Genomic DNA, 18325 nt, shown 5'->3' on the forward strand with positions numbered 1-18325 from the left:
ACGTGTCATGAGGTCTTTAAGATCGTTGACTCCTCATAAGTTTGCTATAACACGAGATCCAGAATTATAATTGTGCTTGATATATTCAGAATTTTCCATTTAAAAGAATATGTTGAACCGTATTTCATCAAATTTACCAAGTAACTTCTTTCTAACTATTTTCATGCTGCAGGATGAACTACTTCTAAATGTTTATTGTAATTCATCTGCTTCAAAAATGGCATTAAGCTCTAGAGCCAAGGAAAATTGTTGCGATTTATTAAAACGAAAAACCTTCTGGGACTCTGGGATCTGACACGAAGCAAATGATTCCACAGTCTCATCCTTCAATTTCTTTGCCTCAACGACCCAGGAATCAAACCTATATACACCCGGAACAGCTGACATAGGAGATAACGCTTGATAGACTAAAAGACAGCGTGCTGCTGTTAAATCGTTATTTCTGACACACCTTTTTTCTTTGGAAATTTGTTATGCATGCCAAATTCAAACTGGTTTTGTTGTGTCTTCTCAGTGAACAGTACAGACGTGGTTGGAGATGCTTCAATCTGGTACTGGAACAACACTGAACTGGTAAGAGATCCTTTTTGATTCATGTTTATTGTATTATATTTTTTGCTACTTAAAAAAAGAAAGAAAATCTAGTAGAAAAGTTTAAAAGACTGTTGTAATGTACGTATATATTGTCTTCTCAGTTTTATTGATAATTGATGTAATATATCATCAGTGGTGGAAGTACCCAGCTGTTTTAAATATAAATGCTTTAAAATGTGAAATATAACAGCTATAACTATAACTAACCAACTGTATGAGGTTAGTTGAAAGATAAAATATTAAGTTGGGTCTAATATTTTGTCTTCAAACTTGATATTATTGCTTTCAATTAACCTAATGCAGTTATTTGACATCTGTTGACATAATACATTTAATCAAATTCAACGCTTCACTTTTTTCAGTTAATGACGAATGTACAGTATGTGTTCAACACTAATGTTGAATCCGGTAAAGGTGTAGAAAAATGTAACTACTTTATTCAATAATCATAAAAGAAAAACAGTAGTCGAGTTATACTTACTGTATTATTAACCCGAATCTGCAAAGTAACTAATGTTCTAAATGGAGATACTCTAGTACCATTTTGACCTACGTTTACCTCATAGAATATACTGTATGTAGTTGATAACATTCCACCACGGTACATCATGTATGTACCTACGGTAGTGTAATGCGCTTATTTAATGGATTTAAGTTATGCAACATGTTGGTCTGAATGCCTCTGGAATTCTTTGACCATTTTAAAAAATATTCTTTGAAATTGGGTCAAAAATCACAAACCAACCCCTGTTTGGTAAAATAAAAATAAAAGCTATGCTTGTCAGTTCAACAATGTTCTGATAAGCACATTGTTTCTTATTAGAGGTTATTGTGACACTGAGTTTTCTTATCTCTGTTTACTCCAAAACTCTCAAAGTCTGACTTCAGTCCGCTCTTCTCAGCCTCAGTGTCTGTGCCTGCTTTGGTGGGACGTACAGTTGCATGACTCCCTTTACCTTATAATGAAGATGCTCTGTGTTTCTTTTGTGCAGCCATTGAACGCCACATGGTCGTCCCTGTCAAAGATGGATTGCTTAAAGTACAATGGAGAGCTGGTGGGGAAGGCCTGCGAGTATGTCCCCGACATCTCCCTCATGTCCTGCATCTTGTTCTTAGGCACTTACACCTGCTCCATGGGTCTGAAGAAGTTCAAGACAAGCCAGTTCTTCCCCACTACTGTGAGTCATCGTCAGCCCCACATTGGTCCCATTCCAAACTGACCCCTACACCCTGCAACTCAGAGTGAACTCCCTCGATAGTCATACTCAAAGCTGAATCAGGCGCTCTTCATTGAGCTGTAGGGCTTACTTCATGGAAATAGGAAAAGACAGGAAGTGTTGAAGCCATAGTTTCGTATCATCAAAAACAATCCTAAAAAAAATAGTTAAAAGTTGTATATTTCAATTATCATGTCAACCTTATTCTGGACTAGAAAAGTAAAAAAAAAAAAATGAAAGCCTTCAGGTTTTTTACAGCTCTTGGACACTATGAAATGTAATGTAGCTATATTATTTTTGCAGTGTGTTTCATTACATACACAAACAGCGTTGCACATGGTCTAGTAGGGCAGCTGGTTAAGTCAGGGCTGATGCACACTCTCGGTTGGAGGATTTAATAACTCCTACTCCCCAATAGTTGGTATGGATCGACACTGATTGTGGCGAACACTCTACGGGAACACGTAAATGAAGTGAAGTGGGAAGGGAGAGGTTGTAGGGGCCCGATTTGGAATTAAAATGTTGTGTCCAAATGTTTGATCAGCGGGTTACATACATGCATAACTGTTCCTATTGTTTTTCACCCAGGTGAGGAAACTCATCAGTGACTTTGCCATCATTCTGGCCATCTTGATCTTCTGTGGAGTGGATATGCTCGTAGGAGTGGAAACTCCTAAACTTATTGTGCCAACTGAATTCAAGGTCAGTCCCTTCCTATCTCTTGCTGCGGCTCAGTTCAGGTGCAATTCTCTTTTGGTGCATTGCTTCATAAAAACAGAATTAGATTCAGGTTGGGTGCGATTGTTAATATTCAACCTGTGTTGTTCATCAGTTGATAATAAAATAAAGTTTGTTGTTTAGTAAGTTTGACTGAAATTACACAATTATTTGCATTGGCTATATTAAATTGACTCAATTGTTCAATTTGATCAGGCGACTACAAATGAATATTAACAAAGTAATACGAATACAATTTGCTGACAAAGTTTCAGAGAGAAGACATTTCTACATAGTGTTGTCCAAAAAATACATAATCAGACTAAAACTAAAAGCCATCTTTGTCTAAAGAGTAGGACTAAATCTGAAATCGCAAAATGAACATTGCTAAATTACAAACTACTTTGATTCCCTAGCATAGTGACATAATCAAAAAATACTGGCTGTTTTTAGAAAGTGCTTTTCTGAATTTTAAAGTACCAAATACATGTTTTGTAATCAATCTGCTGTTTTGAACGACTATCTGAAGGAAGGTAAAGTGATCAATAGTTAATGCACTTACAGTAAAAGAGAGGAGAAACATTGTTTTTGAAAAGCAAATATTGACTTCATCCTCCCCAACAGCCAACAAGTTCTAAACGAGGCTGGTTCGTGCCCCCGTTCGGAGGAAACCCCTGGTGGGTTTACCTGGCGTCGGCTCTCCCTGCCCTGCTGGTCACCATCCTGGTCTTCATGGACCAACAGATTACTGCTGTGATCGTCAACAGGAAGGAGCACATGCTGAAGGTACAGAAGACACCTTACTGATTAAATGTGTTCAAAGCTAAAAAATGTGTTACCCAGCAGTTACAAGTCTACCAAATGGCAAAAACGTTTCAATACTCACACACAAGGTCGATACAGATGTTGTTTTTGCCCTACACAGGAAGATTTGCTATACAACATTTTTCAGAACCTGCCAAAAATGTAGTGCAGCATAACTTGAATTTCGAATTGCTGGTTCAGGTTTCGACCAAAAACAAGAAAACATCTTTCCACTAAAAGAGTCCTGACCTGATGTATGTAAAGTGAGGATTTTCATGCATTTCCCACAGCTTACTGCAGCTTGTACAGGACACTGGCTACCTTCACACTGTAGTTACATATTGTTGTCATTCTTCTCGTGGGGGTGAGAGATGTTTCATGGCAGTGACTGAATACAGTTTGGTTCAAAAAGCAACCACTTGAAATGTGAGCAGGGTCACTGCGAGAGCTGAGCGAGGCTGCCTTTGATTTCTGCGGTGTTCATCGTGTCTTTCAAGTTAACTTGCGAAGCTTGTCAGAAAAGAGCTGACGCGCTACTGTTTTAATCAGCATATAGTTTTAAATAAACATGGAAGAGATTTTGGCTGGGTTTTACATTTGCCTGTGCTTTCAGCTGCTCTCCACATACATAGAGTCTATGCCTAAGCATGCACAGCAGTTGACCTTGTGTTTGTTGTCTGTACCAGAAAGGGGCAGGCTACCATCTGGATCTGTTCTGGGTGGCCGTTCTGCTTATTATTTGCTCCTTCATGGGTCTGCCCTGGTACGTGGCCGCCACAGTCATCTCCATCGCTCACATCGACTCTCTGAAGATGGAGACGGAAACGTCGGCTCCTGGAGAGCAGCCCAAGTTCCTGGGTGTGAGGTAAGACTGGTACAAGAACAAGTACACATAGCGACAGAAAATCATACTTATGGAAGGGGCATTCATTTTAAAGGATATAATGTAAAGCATTGAGGACACACAAGTCCTTACTGCATTATAAACAGTTCATAATGCTTTATAACCTTCTTCATAACACATTAAAAAGATTTTATAATGACCTATATCGCAGGGTACAATAATATTTAACAAATGCTGGTCCCTCAACAGCTTTTTTTTAGCAAGGATCATATTGTATTATAATTCTTATAGAGTAACCTAAAATCTGAATCAGAATTCCTTTTTTTGTCCACATATAATAATGATTAGAACAGTAATTATATAGGCACATATATTACCTTATAGCTGGTTATAAATGTGTGTTATTAAGTCTATTCAATAACAACGCACTTTTATGACCAATAAAGAAATAATTGAGATAGTTTGTTCTTTCATTGATCTTTCTTTTTTTAAATCACTTTAAATAAAGTAAACAGTGACTAAATAAAGTGACTTATAACCAGCTCGTAATGTATTATATCTGCCTATACCTTATTATATTTCATCCCTTCACTTAAAGCATCCAATAACCATTTACAGTGCCCTCCAGAATTATTGGCACCCCTTTGGTAAAAATGAGCAAAAGAAGTTGAAAAAGATGTCTTTATTGTTTTTCCTCATTATATTTCATTGAAAATATTAACAGAAATCTAACCTTTTTACTGAAGTAACATTATAAAAAAATATATAATAATGTTGACTTTTAATAAATATTTTTCTCCCGAACATGTGTGCCACAATTATTGGCACCCCTTCATTTTATATTTTGTGCAGCCTCCTTTAGCCAGGATTACAGCTCTGAGTCTCCTCCTGTAATGCCTGATGAGGTTGGTGAACACATGGCACGGGATCTGAGACCATTCTTCCATACAGAATGTCTCCAGATCCTTCAGATTCCGAGGTTGACGCTTGTGGACTCTCGTCTTCAGCTCCTCCCAAACATTTTCAATGGGATTTAGGTCTGGGGACTGTGATGGCCATGGCAAAGTCTTTATTCTGTGGTCAGTAAACCATTTTTGAGTAGATTTTGAGGTGTGCTTCGGATTGTTGTCCTGCTGGAAGGTCCAACCACAGCCCATCTTAAGCTTCCGAGCAGAGGCTCTTAGGTTTCATTAAATATCTGCTGGTATTTGATTGAGTGCATGATACCATGGATCCTAACAAGATGTCCAGGGCCTTTGGAAGAAAAACAGCCTCACAGCATCAAAGATGCACCAGCATACTTCACAGTGGGTATGAGGTGCTTTTCTGTATGGCTATCTTTCTGTCTATGCCAAACCCACCTTTGACGTTTGTTGTCAAAAAGCTCTATGGTCTCATCTGACCATATAACCCTGTCCCATTCCAAGTCCCAGTTACGTTTGGCAAACTGTAGACGCTTTAGTTTGTTGTTGATTGAAAGCAATGTTTTTTTCCTGGCAACCCTCCCAAACAACTTGTGGTGATGAAGATGGCGTCTGATGGTCGTTATGGAAACTTTCTGACCCCAAGACTCAACTGACCTCTGCAATTCTCCAGTTGTGATCCTTGGAGATACTTTTGCCAGTTGAACCATCTTCCTCATGGTGTGTGGTGTCAATGTACACACACGCCCTCTTCCAGGCTGATTCTTTACTCTCCTGTTGCTTGATGCTTCTTAATTATTGCCCTGATATTGGAAATGGGCATTTCGACTGTTTCGAGACTTTCTTATATCCATTTCCTAATTTGTGCAGCTCAACAACTTTTTTTTGCCGATCATCACTGTGTTCTCTGGTCTTTACAATAGTGATGAATGACAAAGGGAATTGTGGCTTGTTCCTAATCAAACAAGTGAACCTAAAATTGTAAGTTATGACTGGAAATATACTTCAGTCACATCTTAATCAAATGATTTTTAAGGGGGTGCCAATAATTGTGGCACACATGTTTTGGAGAGAAATATTTTTTAAAGTTGACATTTTATTTTATTCTAATAATTTTACTTCAGTGAAAAGGTTCGATTTTTGTTAATATTTTGAATGAAATATTATGAGGGAAACAATAAAGACAGTTTTTGCATCTTGTTTTGCTTATTTTTACTAAAAGGGTGCCAATAATTCTAGAGGGCACTGTACAGTATCCTAAACCCCTATAATAATGCATTATAACAGTGAATATATTGAGTTATAAAACACGATAAGTATTACGATACTGAAGTCATTTAAAATGTTTTATAATGTGATATATTTTAGTGTTTATAAATATCATTTTGCAGTGCTTGTAGGCAAAATAATACTCATCAAGTACGTGTATATTGCATTATAGACATGGGCATCATAGGAAATGTTACCAAACTTAACGCTGTCGCTGTAGCACCATCTATAGGTGCCACTTCTCACAGAAGCACAAGAGACGTCGTGTGAACCTGCCATCACAGTTTGGTTGATGGCAATTAACTAAAATATTCAACAGAAAACAAATGTGATTGATACTATTTATAACCCCAAAACAGTGGTTTTCTTTTCATCAGAAGCCACAGAAAGCACAAATGGACAACTTGGGGACCTAGAAATATATTTTCCACATTTTGGGCATAGTTCAAGCACCAAATTTAATAAAAGAAAAGAAAGCTGCAGGAAGATTGCTGTAAACTGTTTTCAAAATGTAAGTGTTTAATTGTCTTCCTTAGCAGAAATTAACAATGGTGTGCACACACACAATAAGCCAAAAAATATTAACTGCTCTTTAAATGAAATAAAGCTGTTTAACTAACACACAAACATAAACCATGGACCAAAAACAACAAATACATCAAACAAGGAAAACTGTAACAATTTAATGTAGGTTGTGAGTTAAGCGTAATATTTACACTGCAGATAACTGTTGAATTGTTAATATTTTGTAACAGTGTTGCACCTTTAAAAGCACAGGTTGGCTCAAGAAGGAAGTTAATTAAAAAAAAGATTACAGAAACTTTACTTTAAAGAGATATTGTAAAAAAAACAATTAGTTTAAGTACATGTCTCTTTCTCTACGTGACCCAGGGAACTTGCAATACGAAGGTTAAAACATTACGTTTGGGTATATGTGCCTTCATGTTTATTATGAGGTACTGTAGTTTAGACACTTTTTTTCCTGTTTTAAGAGTTGTTTTTGTTTGTGTTGGTGTCTGTTGGGAGGCGTCCCCCGGACGTCCTGAGGTGTCAGCTGTAAGCTGAACCAACAAAGTCTTGTAACATCTACAACAACTTTAAACTTCAACAAATGTTGTGGGTGTTTTTGTACTGGCTCAACTGTAAGAGATTTGGGAAGTGATTGATATCCTCAAGTAACCAACACTATTACTACTATTCAGACTTTAATGGGATCTTATTACTTTAGGAAAAAGAGTGAGAAAATTCCCCCCCCTAAATAATGAAAATTATACCAAAAATACTATTCTTTTAACATGATGACTGTATTTTTCTCCATTCTTTTTGCAGGGAGCAGAGGGTCACTGGGATAGCTGTGTTCATCCTGACAGGACTGTCTGTATTTATGTCTCCTATTTTAAAGGTAATTCATCATTTTTTATTTGTAAGCCTCAAATGTATTCTTTTCATACTTTTAAAATCACTGCAGCATTTGTTGGAAATTACCGCCAAAATGGTGAACGTTGCTAGAGTCCCTGAAAGAAAATGTTTGTGTGTTTACTGCTCTGTCAAGTTGTTGTAGGACTTTCAAAACGCAATAACTGCGACATCAGCACAAACAGACTAAAATCAGTTACATCTGATAAGGTGGTTGTGCAACTTATCAGAGCATTCATATTTGTATTATCAGCAGAACATGAAAATAAGGATGTGTCAAAATAAGGCAAATTCTGCATAAGTCCACAATTTTCATCTCCGTTTTTGATGAGGTCGTATTAATTCAAGATTCATTTATATTAACAGTGTAAAGTGTCGAGTTATGTGTGGTTGTGTTTCCCATTGAGGCTATATACAGGAAACAGAACATCTCTCGGGGTTTATTGGTTGTATTCACATGTAATGAACTACCGTTTTTACCCTATTTATTCTTTATTTTGCAGTCTTTTAGGTAAAGTTGTATTAGGAAGATGATTGTGGATAATATCTTCTATAAACAAATATTATTTAAAGAAAGAGGTTGAACTTGTATTTTCTTTCTAATGTTACCGTTAGTATTCTACTTCTATTACTTAAGCTTAATGTGTATTCATTGTTCCGCCCTCTTGGACCTAGTTCATCCCCATGCCAGTGCTGTATGGAGTCTTCCTATACATGGGAGTTGCCTCTCTCAACGGAGTGCAGGTAAATGTTTCATAATAACTATAAACATTTACTTTGTATCAGACACGTGTCATGTAAGAGTTTCTTCTGAGGATGGAAGAAACTATGCCTGCCAGACTCTAGCTGTTTCTCTGATGAATTCATTTGGGCAGTGCATTGTGTCACGTGTACCTCCGTCTGCCTGCAGTTCATGGATCGTCTGAAGCTGCTTCTGATGCCAGCGAAGCATCAGCCGGATCTGGTTTACCTGCGACACGTTCCCCTCAGGAAGGTCCACCTCTTCACCTTCATCCAGATCCTCTGCTTGGCTCTGCTCTGGATCCTCAAGTCCACGGTGGCCGCCATTGTTTTCCCTGTCATGGTGAGAGACAATTGTTTTAACATTCAGACAAAATAATATAAGGGGGGTACTTGCAATATTTAAAGGTTTTCCCTTTCGTGCAGTGTCTTATATAGGTTTTGTGCATGTAAATGGTCTGCAAAGGCTAAAATCCCAAAGTTCCCTCCAGTGCGAGTTTCTCTCCCACATACTCCAACTCCGTGAACATTTGTTCAGAGAGACTGAGAAGCCAGTTTGAGTTTCAATAAAGGCTTTGCTGGGAAAAAAGAAGCCTGTGTTTCTCTCTAAATTGTAGACAACTGATCAAAAGAGGCATTGGAATATTAGTATTGGTAGTTGTTGTAAATCAGACACATCAAGCAACAGGTGAAAACTCTAAGTGCACCTATAGGTATTTTAAATGTCATTTATAATCAGCACAAAAATAAATGATCTTGTCTTTTTAAAGGATAAGTACTGTATATACAAGTCTGTCAGGATCAAAGTGAATTATCGCTCCGCTGAATCCATGTACAAATGATTTGCTCAATTTACGTGTTAGAGGATTGTTTATATGGTGATAAACTACAGCGACTGTTATGGTGTTACATAATTACAGTTCAGGGTCACTAATGCAGCACTGAAGACTATATTAAGTGAGTGGTTGTACTTAATGTTGTATTTATACTATTGAGATATGCTTCTTATTTCCTAAGTTTTATTTAAGTATCCGTTTATGAAACAGATTCTTGACTGAAATGCACATGATTATGAGGTTAGAACTACAACTAGCCTGCTTGATATTGGCTTTTAAATCATAAATCATTTGAAATATATGAAATAGTTTCGTATCAGTCTTTTTCATCGACTCATATTTAAACTGATTATTCATTTGAGCAAATGACTTCCCAGTCAACTCTAATCCACCTGTTCTACATTTAGATCCTCGCTCTGGTGGCCGTCAGGAAAGCGATGGACTACATGTTCTCCCAGCATGAACTGGGCTTCCTGGACGACGTCATCCCAGAGAAGGACAAGAAGAAGAAAGAGGATGAAAAGAAGAAGAAGAAAAAAGGCAGCATAGACAGCGACGCTGAAGACGTAAGAGTTGAAATATTATACACTTTAATGCACAAGCTGGAATCTTTGCAGAAACAACCAAATTATTACATGTCTTTATGTAATGTGTTATACATGACAGCCCATTTCCAAGTCGAGAGCCCAACCAACAACCTGTTACCCTGCTCCACACTCCCAGGTTTCTCTTTATTGTAGCAGCATGTACCATCGACTATCCATCCACTGGTAATGCAGTCAGTGTAAAGAGGAGAGGGTTCAACAATTCAACATACCTTGACATCTTTAAAACTTGATGAAAAAAGAAGTGAAACTTACTCTGCATATGGCAATTACTGCATTTTAAGCCTATACTACTTAAAGAGATAAATACGGACTATTTAAGTGTTAAAAAAAAACATTATACAGATGTTTCTTTCACAATTTAAGTCAATGGAAAAAGTATTTTTAGGCCCAGTGGCATCAAGCGACTCTGATGTTAAAATACCAATACAAATTTTCAGATCAGGTTAATTTATATTTATTTATAGTGTTTTTGAAACTCCACCCATGGACATTGCTTTTTTTCAGTTTTCTTTTAAAAACAGATCCGGTTCACATTAGATGAGGCCAGTTTTAAAAATGTAAAAAAAACATGTTCAAATGTATTCTGTAACTTGTGAATCTTTACTCTTATATGATTTTAAATTGTCATTAGAGATAAGGATCGATGCTCCTAAATGAAGCTCCAGCGCTTACATTCTTACAAACCGACAGAAAGGTTAATCACATCACGGTGATGAGGTTTACCGAACCCAGCAGAAATCTCTTCATGTTGCATTGTCTCTCTCAGTTTTGAGAAGCATCCAAGTGTTGAATGGCGCGAGATATCCTAAGCGATTTTTAGCAATATTTCCGTAAAAGAAAAGGATATCAGGTTTTGTGTGTAGGTCCCATCTCAGGATGTGTGTTTCCTCTGTCCAACAGTCTGACTATCCTTACAATGAAAAAGTTCCCAGCATTAAAATCCCCATGGACATGATGGAGCAGGAACCTTTCTTAGGCGATAAGGCCTCCGACAGTGAGTAGACCCAAACTACCTGCAACAGCGGGGGGAAAATACTTCTTCCTCTAAAGCCTGACTGACTCCTGCTCTGCTTCCTCATTCAGTGTCTCTGATGACTTCCAGTTTATTTTGCTTCCTCTTTTGCTTTCAATAACTGCATGATAATAATAACTTCATTCTCTTTCTTCTTTCAACTACTGTCTTGCTTTTGTTCAACATGCAATGAAATTAACTCACTTTCTTCTGCTTTTGAACTTTGCTTCTTGGATTGTGATGCTATGTTTATATTTGTCTTTTAACTTTTACATTCTTGCTTGACCTAACCTTTACCGTTATTATTAACTTCCTTGTTCATTTGGTTTTAGACTTAGTTTCACTCATCACAGTTTTTTCAGCTATGGATAAAAGAGCCTGTACGACTGACAGTTGGCACACCTACATCTATTTTTGACTTATTATGTCATTTTGTTGGTTAAATTACGGTTAACATTTGAACCAATCACCATTAACTACATTAAATCAACTCACTAGCTTCATTGCTACTTTACCACTGCACACTTTAGTAAAAACATAAGCGTTAGCTGGTATTTGTTAACGACCAAAAAGTAGTACAAAATGTGTTTTTTAAATAACAATTCATAGGAATATTAGACCAAAAACTGACATTGAAGCGCAAAAACAGAAATGTTTAATTGCATACCTTAAAAGCCTTGATAATAAGCTTTTAAATGTGGTTTTGGTTAATTAGCTTTTCTACTACATTTAGAAAGTACTGTCAAAACTATAACATGGACGATCACATTTATTCTGAACACAAGTTGTCAATCCAAACTCTTTGGAGCTGATTACACCTGCTTCCCTCTCTCTGGTTGAAAGTGCTTTTCCGTGTAATCTTCTCTCTGTAGTATATGATCTGCTTGTCTGATAAAAAACATGTTAAACCTTGTGTCATAGCCACATGCAAGCTAAATGCTATGTTTCTGCTTTCTTCTGCAGGAGAGAAGTCCCCATCATTCCTTGACCGACATACATCGTGCTGAGCAGCTTCGCTACTACCAAGCCAACTACCTGTCCAGGTGAGATACAGTATGAGAGTGCAGCTCACCCAACTGGCCGAATTAAATGATAAAGAGGGACACAGCTATATAATCCGTGTATCATTCGTTCATTTGTTTTTCCGATTTAGTTGAGGATTGAAAAAATGAAAATAGCATTTGATTTCTCGTTTTTCCCATTTCAAAACCAAAACCAGAAATCGGATTACGGTTCGTTTTCTCGTTTTTTCGATTATGCACCCCCAAACGGAAAATGGAAAATGAAACATTCGGATAACAAATCCTGGGAGTGTTAGTTGTCAGGGAAACCGATCGCGAGCCAACAACTGACTCATGCCACAACTGATCTGTAAGGAAACATGGCTAATTTGGAGTCTCACTACGAGATGATAAATCAACTCTTTCTGTCGGGGAAAACTCACGGCGAAATGTCTGAGACATTGAAGAGTATGGGAATTAAGGGGTCCTCGGAGATGTCGGTGAGGAGATTCTGTGGCGACGTTGGGCTGAGACGGAAGGGGCACATCACAGACCAAGAGCTGGAAGAAGCTGTCCTGACAACTAACACTCCCAGGATTTGTTATCCGAATGTTTCATTTTCCATTTTCCGTTTGGGGGTGCATAATCGAAAAAACGAGAAAACGAACCGTAATCCGATTTCTGGTTTTGGTTTTGAAATGGGAAAAACGAGAAATCAAATGCTATTTTCATTTTTTCAATCCTCAACTAAATCGGAAAAACAAATGAACGAATGATACACGGATTCTATATATATCCGGCTCTTATTTCCTTTTCATTTGATTCTTTGATGACTGTGGCATCAAAGTCGCAAAAGGTCAGACCGCAAGCTAACTAGCTAATATAAAATGATAGCCTGATCTTTAAAGGTCAGCTAGGCTAATCAACTTACCTATGACTGAACAGCTTCTGAGGCTAGCAAACACAGCATATCTCAGCTCAAATGATACTTCTAACTGGCCTTTTAACTTCTTTTATGGTTATATGGTGAAAATGGTTGTTGATTCACACATCCAGGAGTTATGGAGATACTTCATCTTTTATTTGGAGTTGGGTTTGTCTCCATCTGATAAATGTAAGGCCAATATGTCTTTTAGCTCATATTTTAGTCTGTACCAACTTTTGAGGGAAATATCTCTCTCTTTAGCTGCTAAATGTTCAACAAAAGGTGTTAAATAATTCTGTTGACTGAAAGGAACTGCCCACTGGGGAGCTATTTACAGTATACAGTATATTATACTGATTGTAGAAAGGTGAAATTGTGTTTGAAAAGGACTTATATCGTAATATTGCCTACATACATTCAATTTAAAGTATGTTACCTGCTTTATAACAAAACTGTATTGCTGAGGTCAAATGAGTACAATGAACATGTGTTTTCAGTAATTGTTTACTGTTGGTTTGGTTTAATGATATATGTTTCTATTTGACTTCAGCTAAATCTTCTAACTCATCCTCAAATGTTATTTTCTATTCTGACAAAAGCAACAAGGCACATTTAGGGAATAGAGAGAAGTATTTAGAGCAATGATAGATTCCTGTCTTTTTATCAGCACTGACCTCGTCACCGTCACTGCATCAGTGCGAGTGTATGTTGCGTGATAAACACACAATGTGCTTCACTGATACGAGCTTAAATCGAGACATCAGTTTCAAAGAGGCAAACAAGCCTTGTTTTTTGGGCAATATTTAAGAGCAATTATTGAGATGTTTAAGAAGAGATTAGATTTCCCCATCATGACGACCAGGATCCACTGTTATGCTCCAGTTACACAATCTGCTCTACGGTTGTTGCAACAGGATTAGTGTTTTGGGACAATGTGTGAAAAAGCAGCTGTGAATGCAGAACATCTGTGATGACAACCAACAACTGACTGTACAAGATTTGTTTTAGTATTTGGTTAGGTCACGGCAGTGATTAGCACCAGATTTTATGAGAATATCGAGGTCTGGGTAAACATAATTTTCTTTTCTTTAAATCAAAAATGTGCTTAATATTATAATTCCTTAAGCTTTAATTGACTTTAGTCTGAAAGGAATGTCCGGTCCTTGCACAAATTGCAGATAAAACTTTTAAGTAAAATAAAAACATTAAACAAATATTTTAAAGACATTTTATTGGTCATTGGTACTTTTTACATTCATACTGTAAGTAAAGCGTGATTAATACAAATGAATGTTGTCCTTGTATGCACACATACTTAGCCAATGTAAATGCTTGTGAGTTTTATCTGATGTTATAGTTTGAGTTATCTGACTACATATCTGTGTCAGTGAGGTGGAACGGGGCATGCATCATGTTGTGATGACATTGGGGTCTAATCCCGTCCCACTAAGACTGAAGCCAAATTGCTTTGAGCTCAGATGACATCAGAATAGGCAATCCACCATCTCTGGTTTTATTCCTGCCTTAAGAGACCGAAACAGAACTCTAATGAAGATAGTCCATTATGCATTCATATTTGCATCACTTTTGTTTTACCATCCAAAGTGGGAATAACAGTAAAACGTATGTATGCTGACACTAGTGATGAAACATTTGTAGTTACGCATCGTTGGGGTGATTTGTGTTTAGTTCAGGATTTTTTTTCATGTATAAAAAGTCATTTCTTTTACAAAATATATCAACAATTGATCCAAGCTGTTATAAAGCGGAATAATCCTTTCAAAGGAACATCCTGACGTTGTGAACTAGTCTTATTCACTTTTTTGACGAGCCTTGATGAGAAGATTGTTGCTACAGTTAGTTAGCCTAGCTTAAAACAAAAATTTAAGCGGCCCTTAACAGCAAGCCTGCCTCTCTCCTACGCTAAAACCCCACTTATTAACAACTGCAATCTAATAAATGTTGGACATTATATCTTCGTACAAAGCGAGGCTGTTTTTTTTTTTTTACTGCTCTTTATGCTAGGCTAACTAGCTGCTGGCTCCAGGGATATATTTTCCAAAATATCAACTATTTCTTTTATTATAACAATACATATTTTTGTGTTTCAGCCCTGAGATGAGTCCCTTGAAGACTGTGCCTCGGATTACCATCGACATGGACCCAGACGATGATAATTCTTTTTACTGGAAGAGCAGAGGATCGGAGACATCTCTGTAGAGCGTCGCCAACTCTCTCTCATTTCCCTTTAAAAAATATATAATTTTTAACTCCAAAATCCCCTCCACCATGTTCTGACTTTGTTTTAAAGTATGTGGAACAGGAAAGAAAGGTCCACCATATGTAAAACCATTTATTATCTGACACTTTTGCTCACCTCTGCACAGTAGGCTGATAACTGTAGCTCTTTACTCTTCCTCTATGCAACACTTCCCACACATTCACAGAAATGCTGCACCTCTGTTTGACCCTGCATGAAATCCCTCCCTGCTCCTTTTTTATATAAATATCATCGGTCTGAATTTTTATATAAATCAATTTACTCTAATTACATTTTCCTGTTGCAGGGAAATTATGTTATAGCTCTACCTCTTGTTTTAGATTAAATGCTTATTATAAACAAATGCAACATGTTGATTTTTGACGCAGCATGGGCTTTTGTTATTTTCTCTTTCCTCTTGAGAGTTGAAATGATTCAAGAGGTTCACTGTATTATAGCTTGTGACGGAAATTTGTTTCAATAGAATATTTGAAGTTAATTAACAATGCATATATGATGCAGATGAGGTAAATATTGTATTATCACTTTTTGATGTGGTTTTATTTGCTCCACTTTCTCTTTCTAATTTTCTCAACCTTTCTGTAACGTTTTCACTTCAAAGCTTTTGTTACTCTTAAATCAAATCATTCCTTTATCTCTTTTTTAATGATTATTGTGTTGGTTACTTTTTCTCATGTCCTTTTTTTCCCCTTTTGTGGGTAGAAAACAGTTAAGCGATACGTTATCATCAGAATTTCCTCAGCCAAACTTAAATAATAACTAGGAATGCATTTCATACAATCGCTTTAGCTGCACAAACTACTTTACCTAAGTGGCTTATAAGAGATTGATTCCGACTGAATATATGATCGTAGCGAGGGATTATGAGAAGGGAATCAGATCCATGTGAACTCCACACAGCAGGTTTATTTCTTCTTGTCTCAGCTGCTGTTGGAACTCTCTGATGTGAAAATGGTGTAACTTATGTCTAATGTTTTATATATATTAAAAGTTTGGATTTTCTTCAAGTATTTCCTTATAAAGTACTACTCGGATGTAGTGCTGTTTGTACACTAGGGATTTATTGCTCGCTGTCATCATTCTTTCTGAACCTCAACAAAAGTGTGCTTATTCATACCAGAACCTCTGTGTTCTCTGATGTGTAAAGGTGCAAAACTCCTCCTTTAGGTTTTTGTTCATGTCCAGAATTCACCTTGAGCAGTTTTCAACAATCTAGAAAGACTTTATGCCACACAGAACGACTAACTTCCTTTAAATTCAAACTAGCTAAAAGGCCATTTCAGTTGAAAGTTCTTTTTGTTACGGTGTGGTAGCATTAGGAAGATTAGGAAGTTTCTCGTCCAGTATGGAGAGGAGGAATGAATACAGCGAACAATAGCTCAATGTGCTCGTACATAGACTTGTTAAAATCCAAACATCTGCTCAAACAAGGATTTATTTTCAATCTGCTAAAATGAGGCAGTATATGTTGTACAGACTGTGTTGCTACAGAGTGCCCAGTGTGTCCACACGGTCACAAGCAGAGAGATAAAACTTTGACTTTTACTGGCCAGTATTACCAACAGAGCACTGTTTGTCATTCCATTATTCCCTCTTTATCTCTAAAGGACACACTGACGCACTTTTTTAAAAGTAGAGTCCTCTCTGTCTTCATCACCACAATAGACATTTAATTAAACTGAGTGATTAATGAGCCGCCTTCCTCCTCTGTAAATCATGTACATAAAAAGGCACTTTGGCTCAAACCAAAATCCAACAAATTTCTTTGTACCATCGCGGTTCTTTGTCTTGCAACTTGTTTTGTTTCAGTTCATCAACCGAAGTACCAGCATCATCTACACTCCACATCAGTGTTTTTATTTCAGCAGCAGCAAAGGGGCACAGTGTGTGGAGAGTTTAAAATGTGTTGTACTGTCAGCCTGTCGGACAAAATCAAATGAAGAATCTTGTTAATGATGTTAATTTTAGCTTACGGAATAAATACTGATACGATGTTTCTTTTGATTAACTTTTTGTGACTTTTTAGAAACAGGTGAAATGGTTTATTTTAGAATTTATATTTTTCAAAATGAAATGTATATTGAAAATAAACAGAATGTTCAAACAGTGATGGTGTGCTGCTTTTCAGTCAGTGGAAGAAACAACAAATGATGTTACATGAAAAAAGCGCAATGAATTTGAATCAATGGAAGTTATAAAATACGCTTGATATTTTACTGTTAAGATACAGTTTTATACAGAGCTGGAACAATGTCAGCATAACGATTCATTTATTAATATATTAAAAGTATATTAAACAACTACTCAGTTATTTTGCTATTCAATTCATTATTGTCACTCATTATTGAGTCTTAAATGTGAAGATGTACTACTTTTTTTTTAAATCAATGTATTTAAATGTGTACAGCTTTACAGAACATTTCAAATACCAACCCTTTAGACTTTATCAAATTATTGCATTTTTCACAACTTTCTAAAATGTTACACCAAACAGTCGAAAAATAATCACAATAACAAATAACTGACAGAACAATCATGGTGTAAATCATGAATTGCATCATCTGAGTGTAAGTTCTTAAAATTGAAGATGCATTGGGACCAGATTCGGTGGCTCCCTCTAGTGTCTGTGCAGTTACATCACAGCCTGCAGGAGTCATCACACACACCTGAGTTCAGGTTCACCAACAGGGTTGCTCTTTCACACATATTTACAGAAAAGGCTTTGAATGGTTATTGTTGCCATGTGTTTTCTTTATGGTACTGGTTCTAAAACCGCAAATATAGCTGCAATACAATATTGTTTAAAATAATTATTGTTACCAATACAATGCACATCTCTCTGTTCAGATACTTCAGGTTTGAGTACACTTTAAACATGGACATATCTAATTTAATTCTTCTTATTTATGTCCAGGCTACAATTATAAATTCAAAAAAGCCTTAATCAATCAAAATTAGAATTTCATTTATATGTTCTAAATGTTTGCTAAAAAAACATTTATAAAGACTTTAATAATATCTCTTTTGCAATAATAATATATACTATATATACTGCATGCAATACATATGAACATATATAAAAATGGTACTACTCACTTTTCCCACAAGAGGACACAAAAGAGCTGTGGAAGAGGAAA

General features: G+C 36.6%; 1 protein-coding gene across 3 annotated transcripts in view; it reads left to right on the top strand.

The window, feature by feature from the left end:
• slc4a4a (solute carrier family 4 member 4a) overlaps positions 1 to 17298 on the top strand; it is a 61688-nt gene extending 44390 nt beyond the window's left edge. For all 3 annotated transcript variants that reach the window (XM_063896579.1, XM_063896580.1, XM_063896581.1), the window contains 12 exons: positions 515 to 573; positions 1587 to 1772; positions 2400 to 2513; positions 3153 to 3314; positions 4019 to 4197; positions 7698 to 7770; positions 8460 to 8528; positions 8695 to 8868; positions 9769 to 9927; positions 10870 to 10963; positions 11945 to 12024; positions 15019 to 17298. In XM_063896579.1, the coding sequence (XP_063752649.1) occupies positions 515 to 573; positions 1587 to 1772; positions 2400 to 2513; positions 3153 to 3314; positions 4019 to 4197; positions 7698 to 7770; positions 8460 to 8528; positions 8695 to 8868; positions 9769 to 9927; positions 10870 to 10963; positions 11945 to 11988 (1313 nt within the window). In that variant the 3' untranslated portion in view covers positions 11989 to 12024; positions 15019 to 17298. The remainder of the gene's footprint in view (positions 1 to 514; positions 574 to 1586; positions 1773 to 2399; positions 2514 to 3152; positions 3315 to 4018; positions 4198 to 7697; positions 7771 to 8459; positions 8529 to 8694; positions 8869 to 9768; positions 9928 to 10869; positions 10964 to 11944; positions 12025 to 15018) is intronic.
• Positions 17299 to 18325: the final 1027 nt, after the last annotated feature.

This window comes from Eleginops maclovinus, chromosome 12 (assembly GCF_036324505.1).
Source record: "Eleginops maclovinus isolate JMC-PN-2008 ecotype Puerto Natales chromosome 12, JC_Emac_rtc_rv5, whole genome shotgun sequence".
Taxonomy (NCBI): Eukaryota; Metazoa; Chordata; class Actinopteri; order Perciformes; family Eleginopidae; genus Eleginops; species Eleginops maclovinus.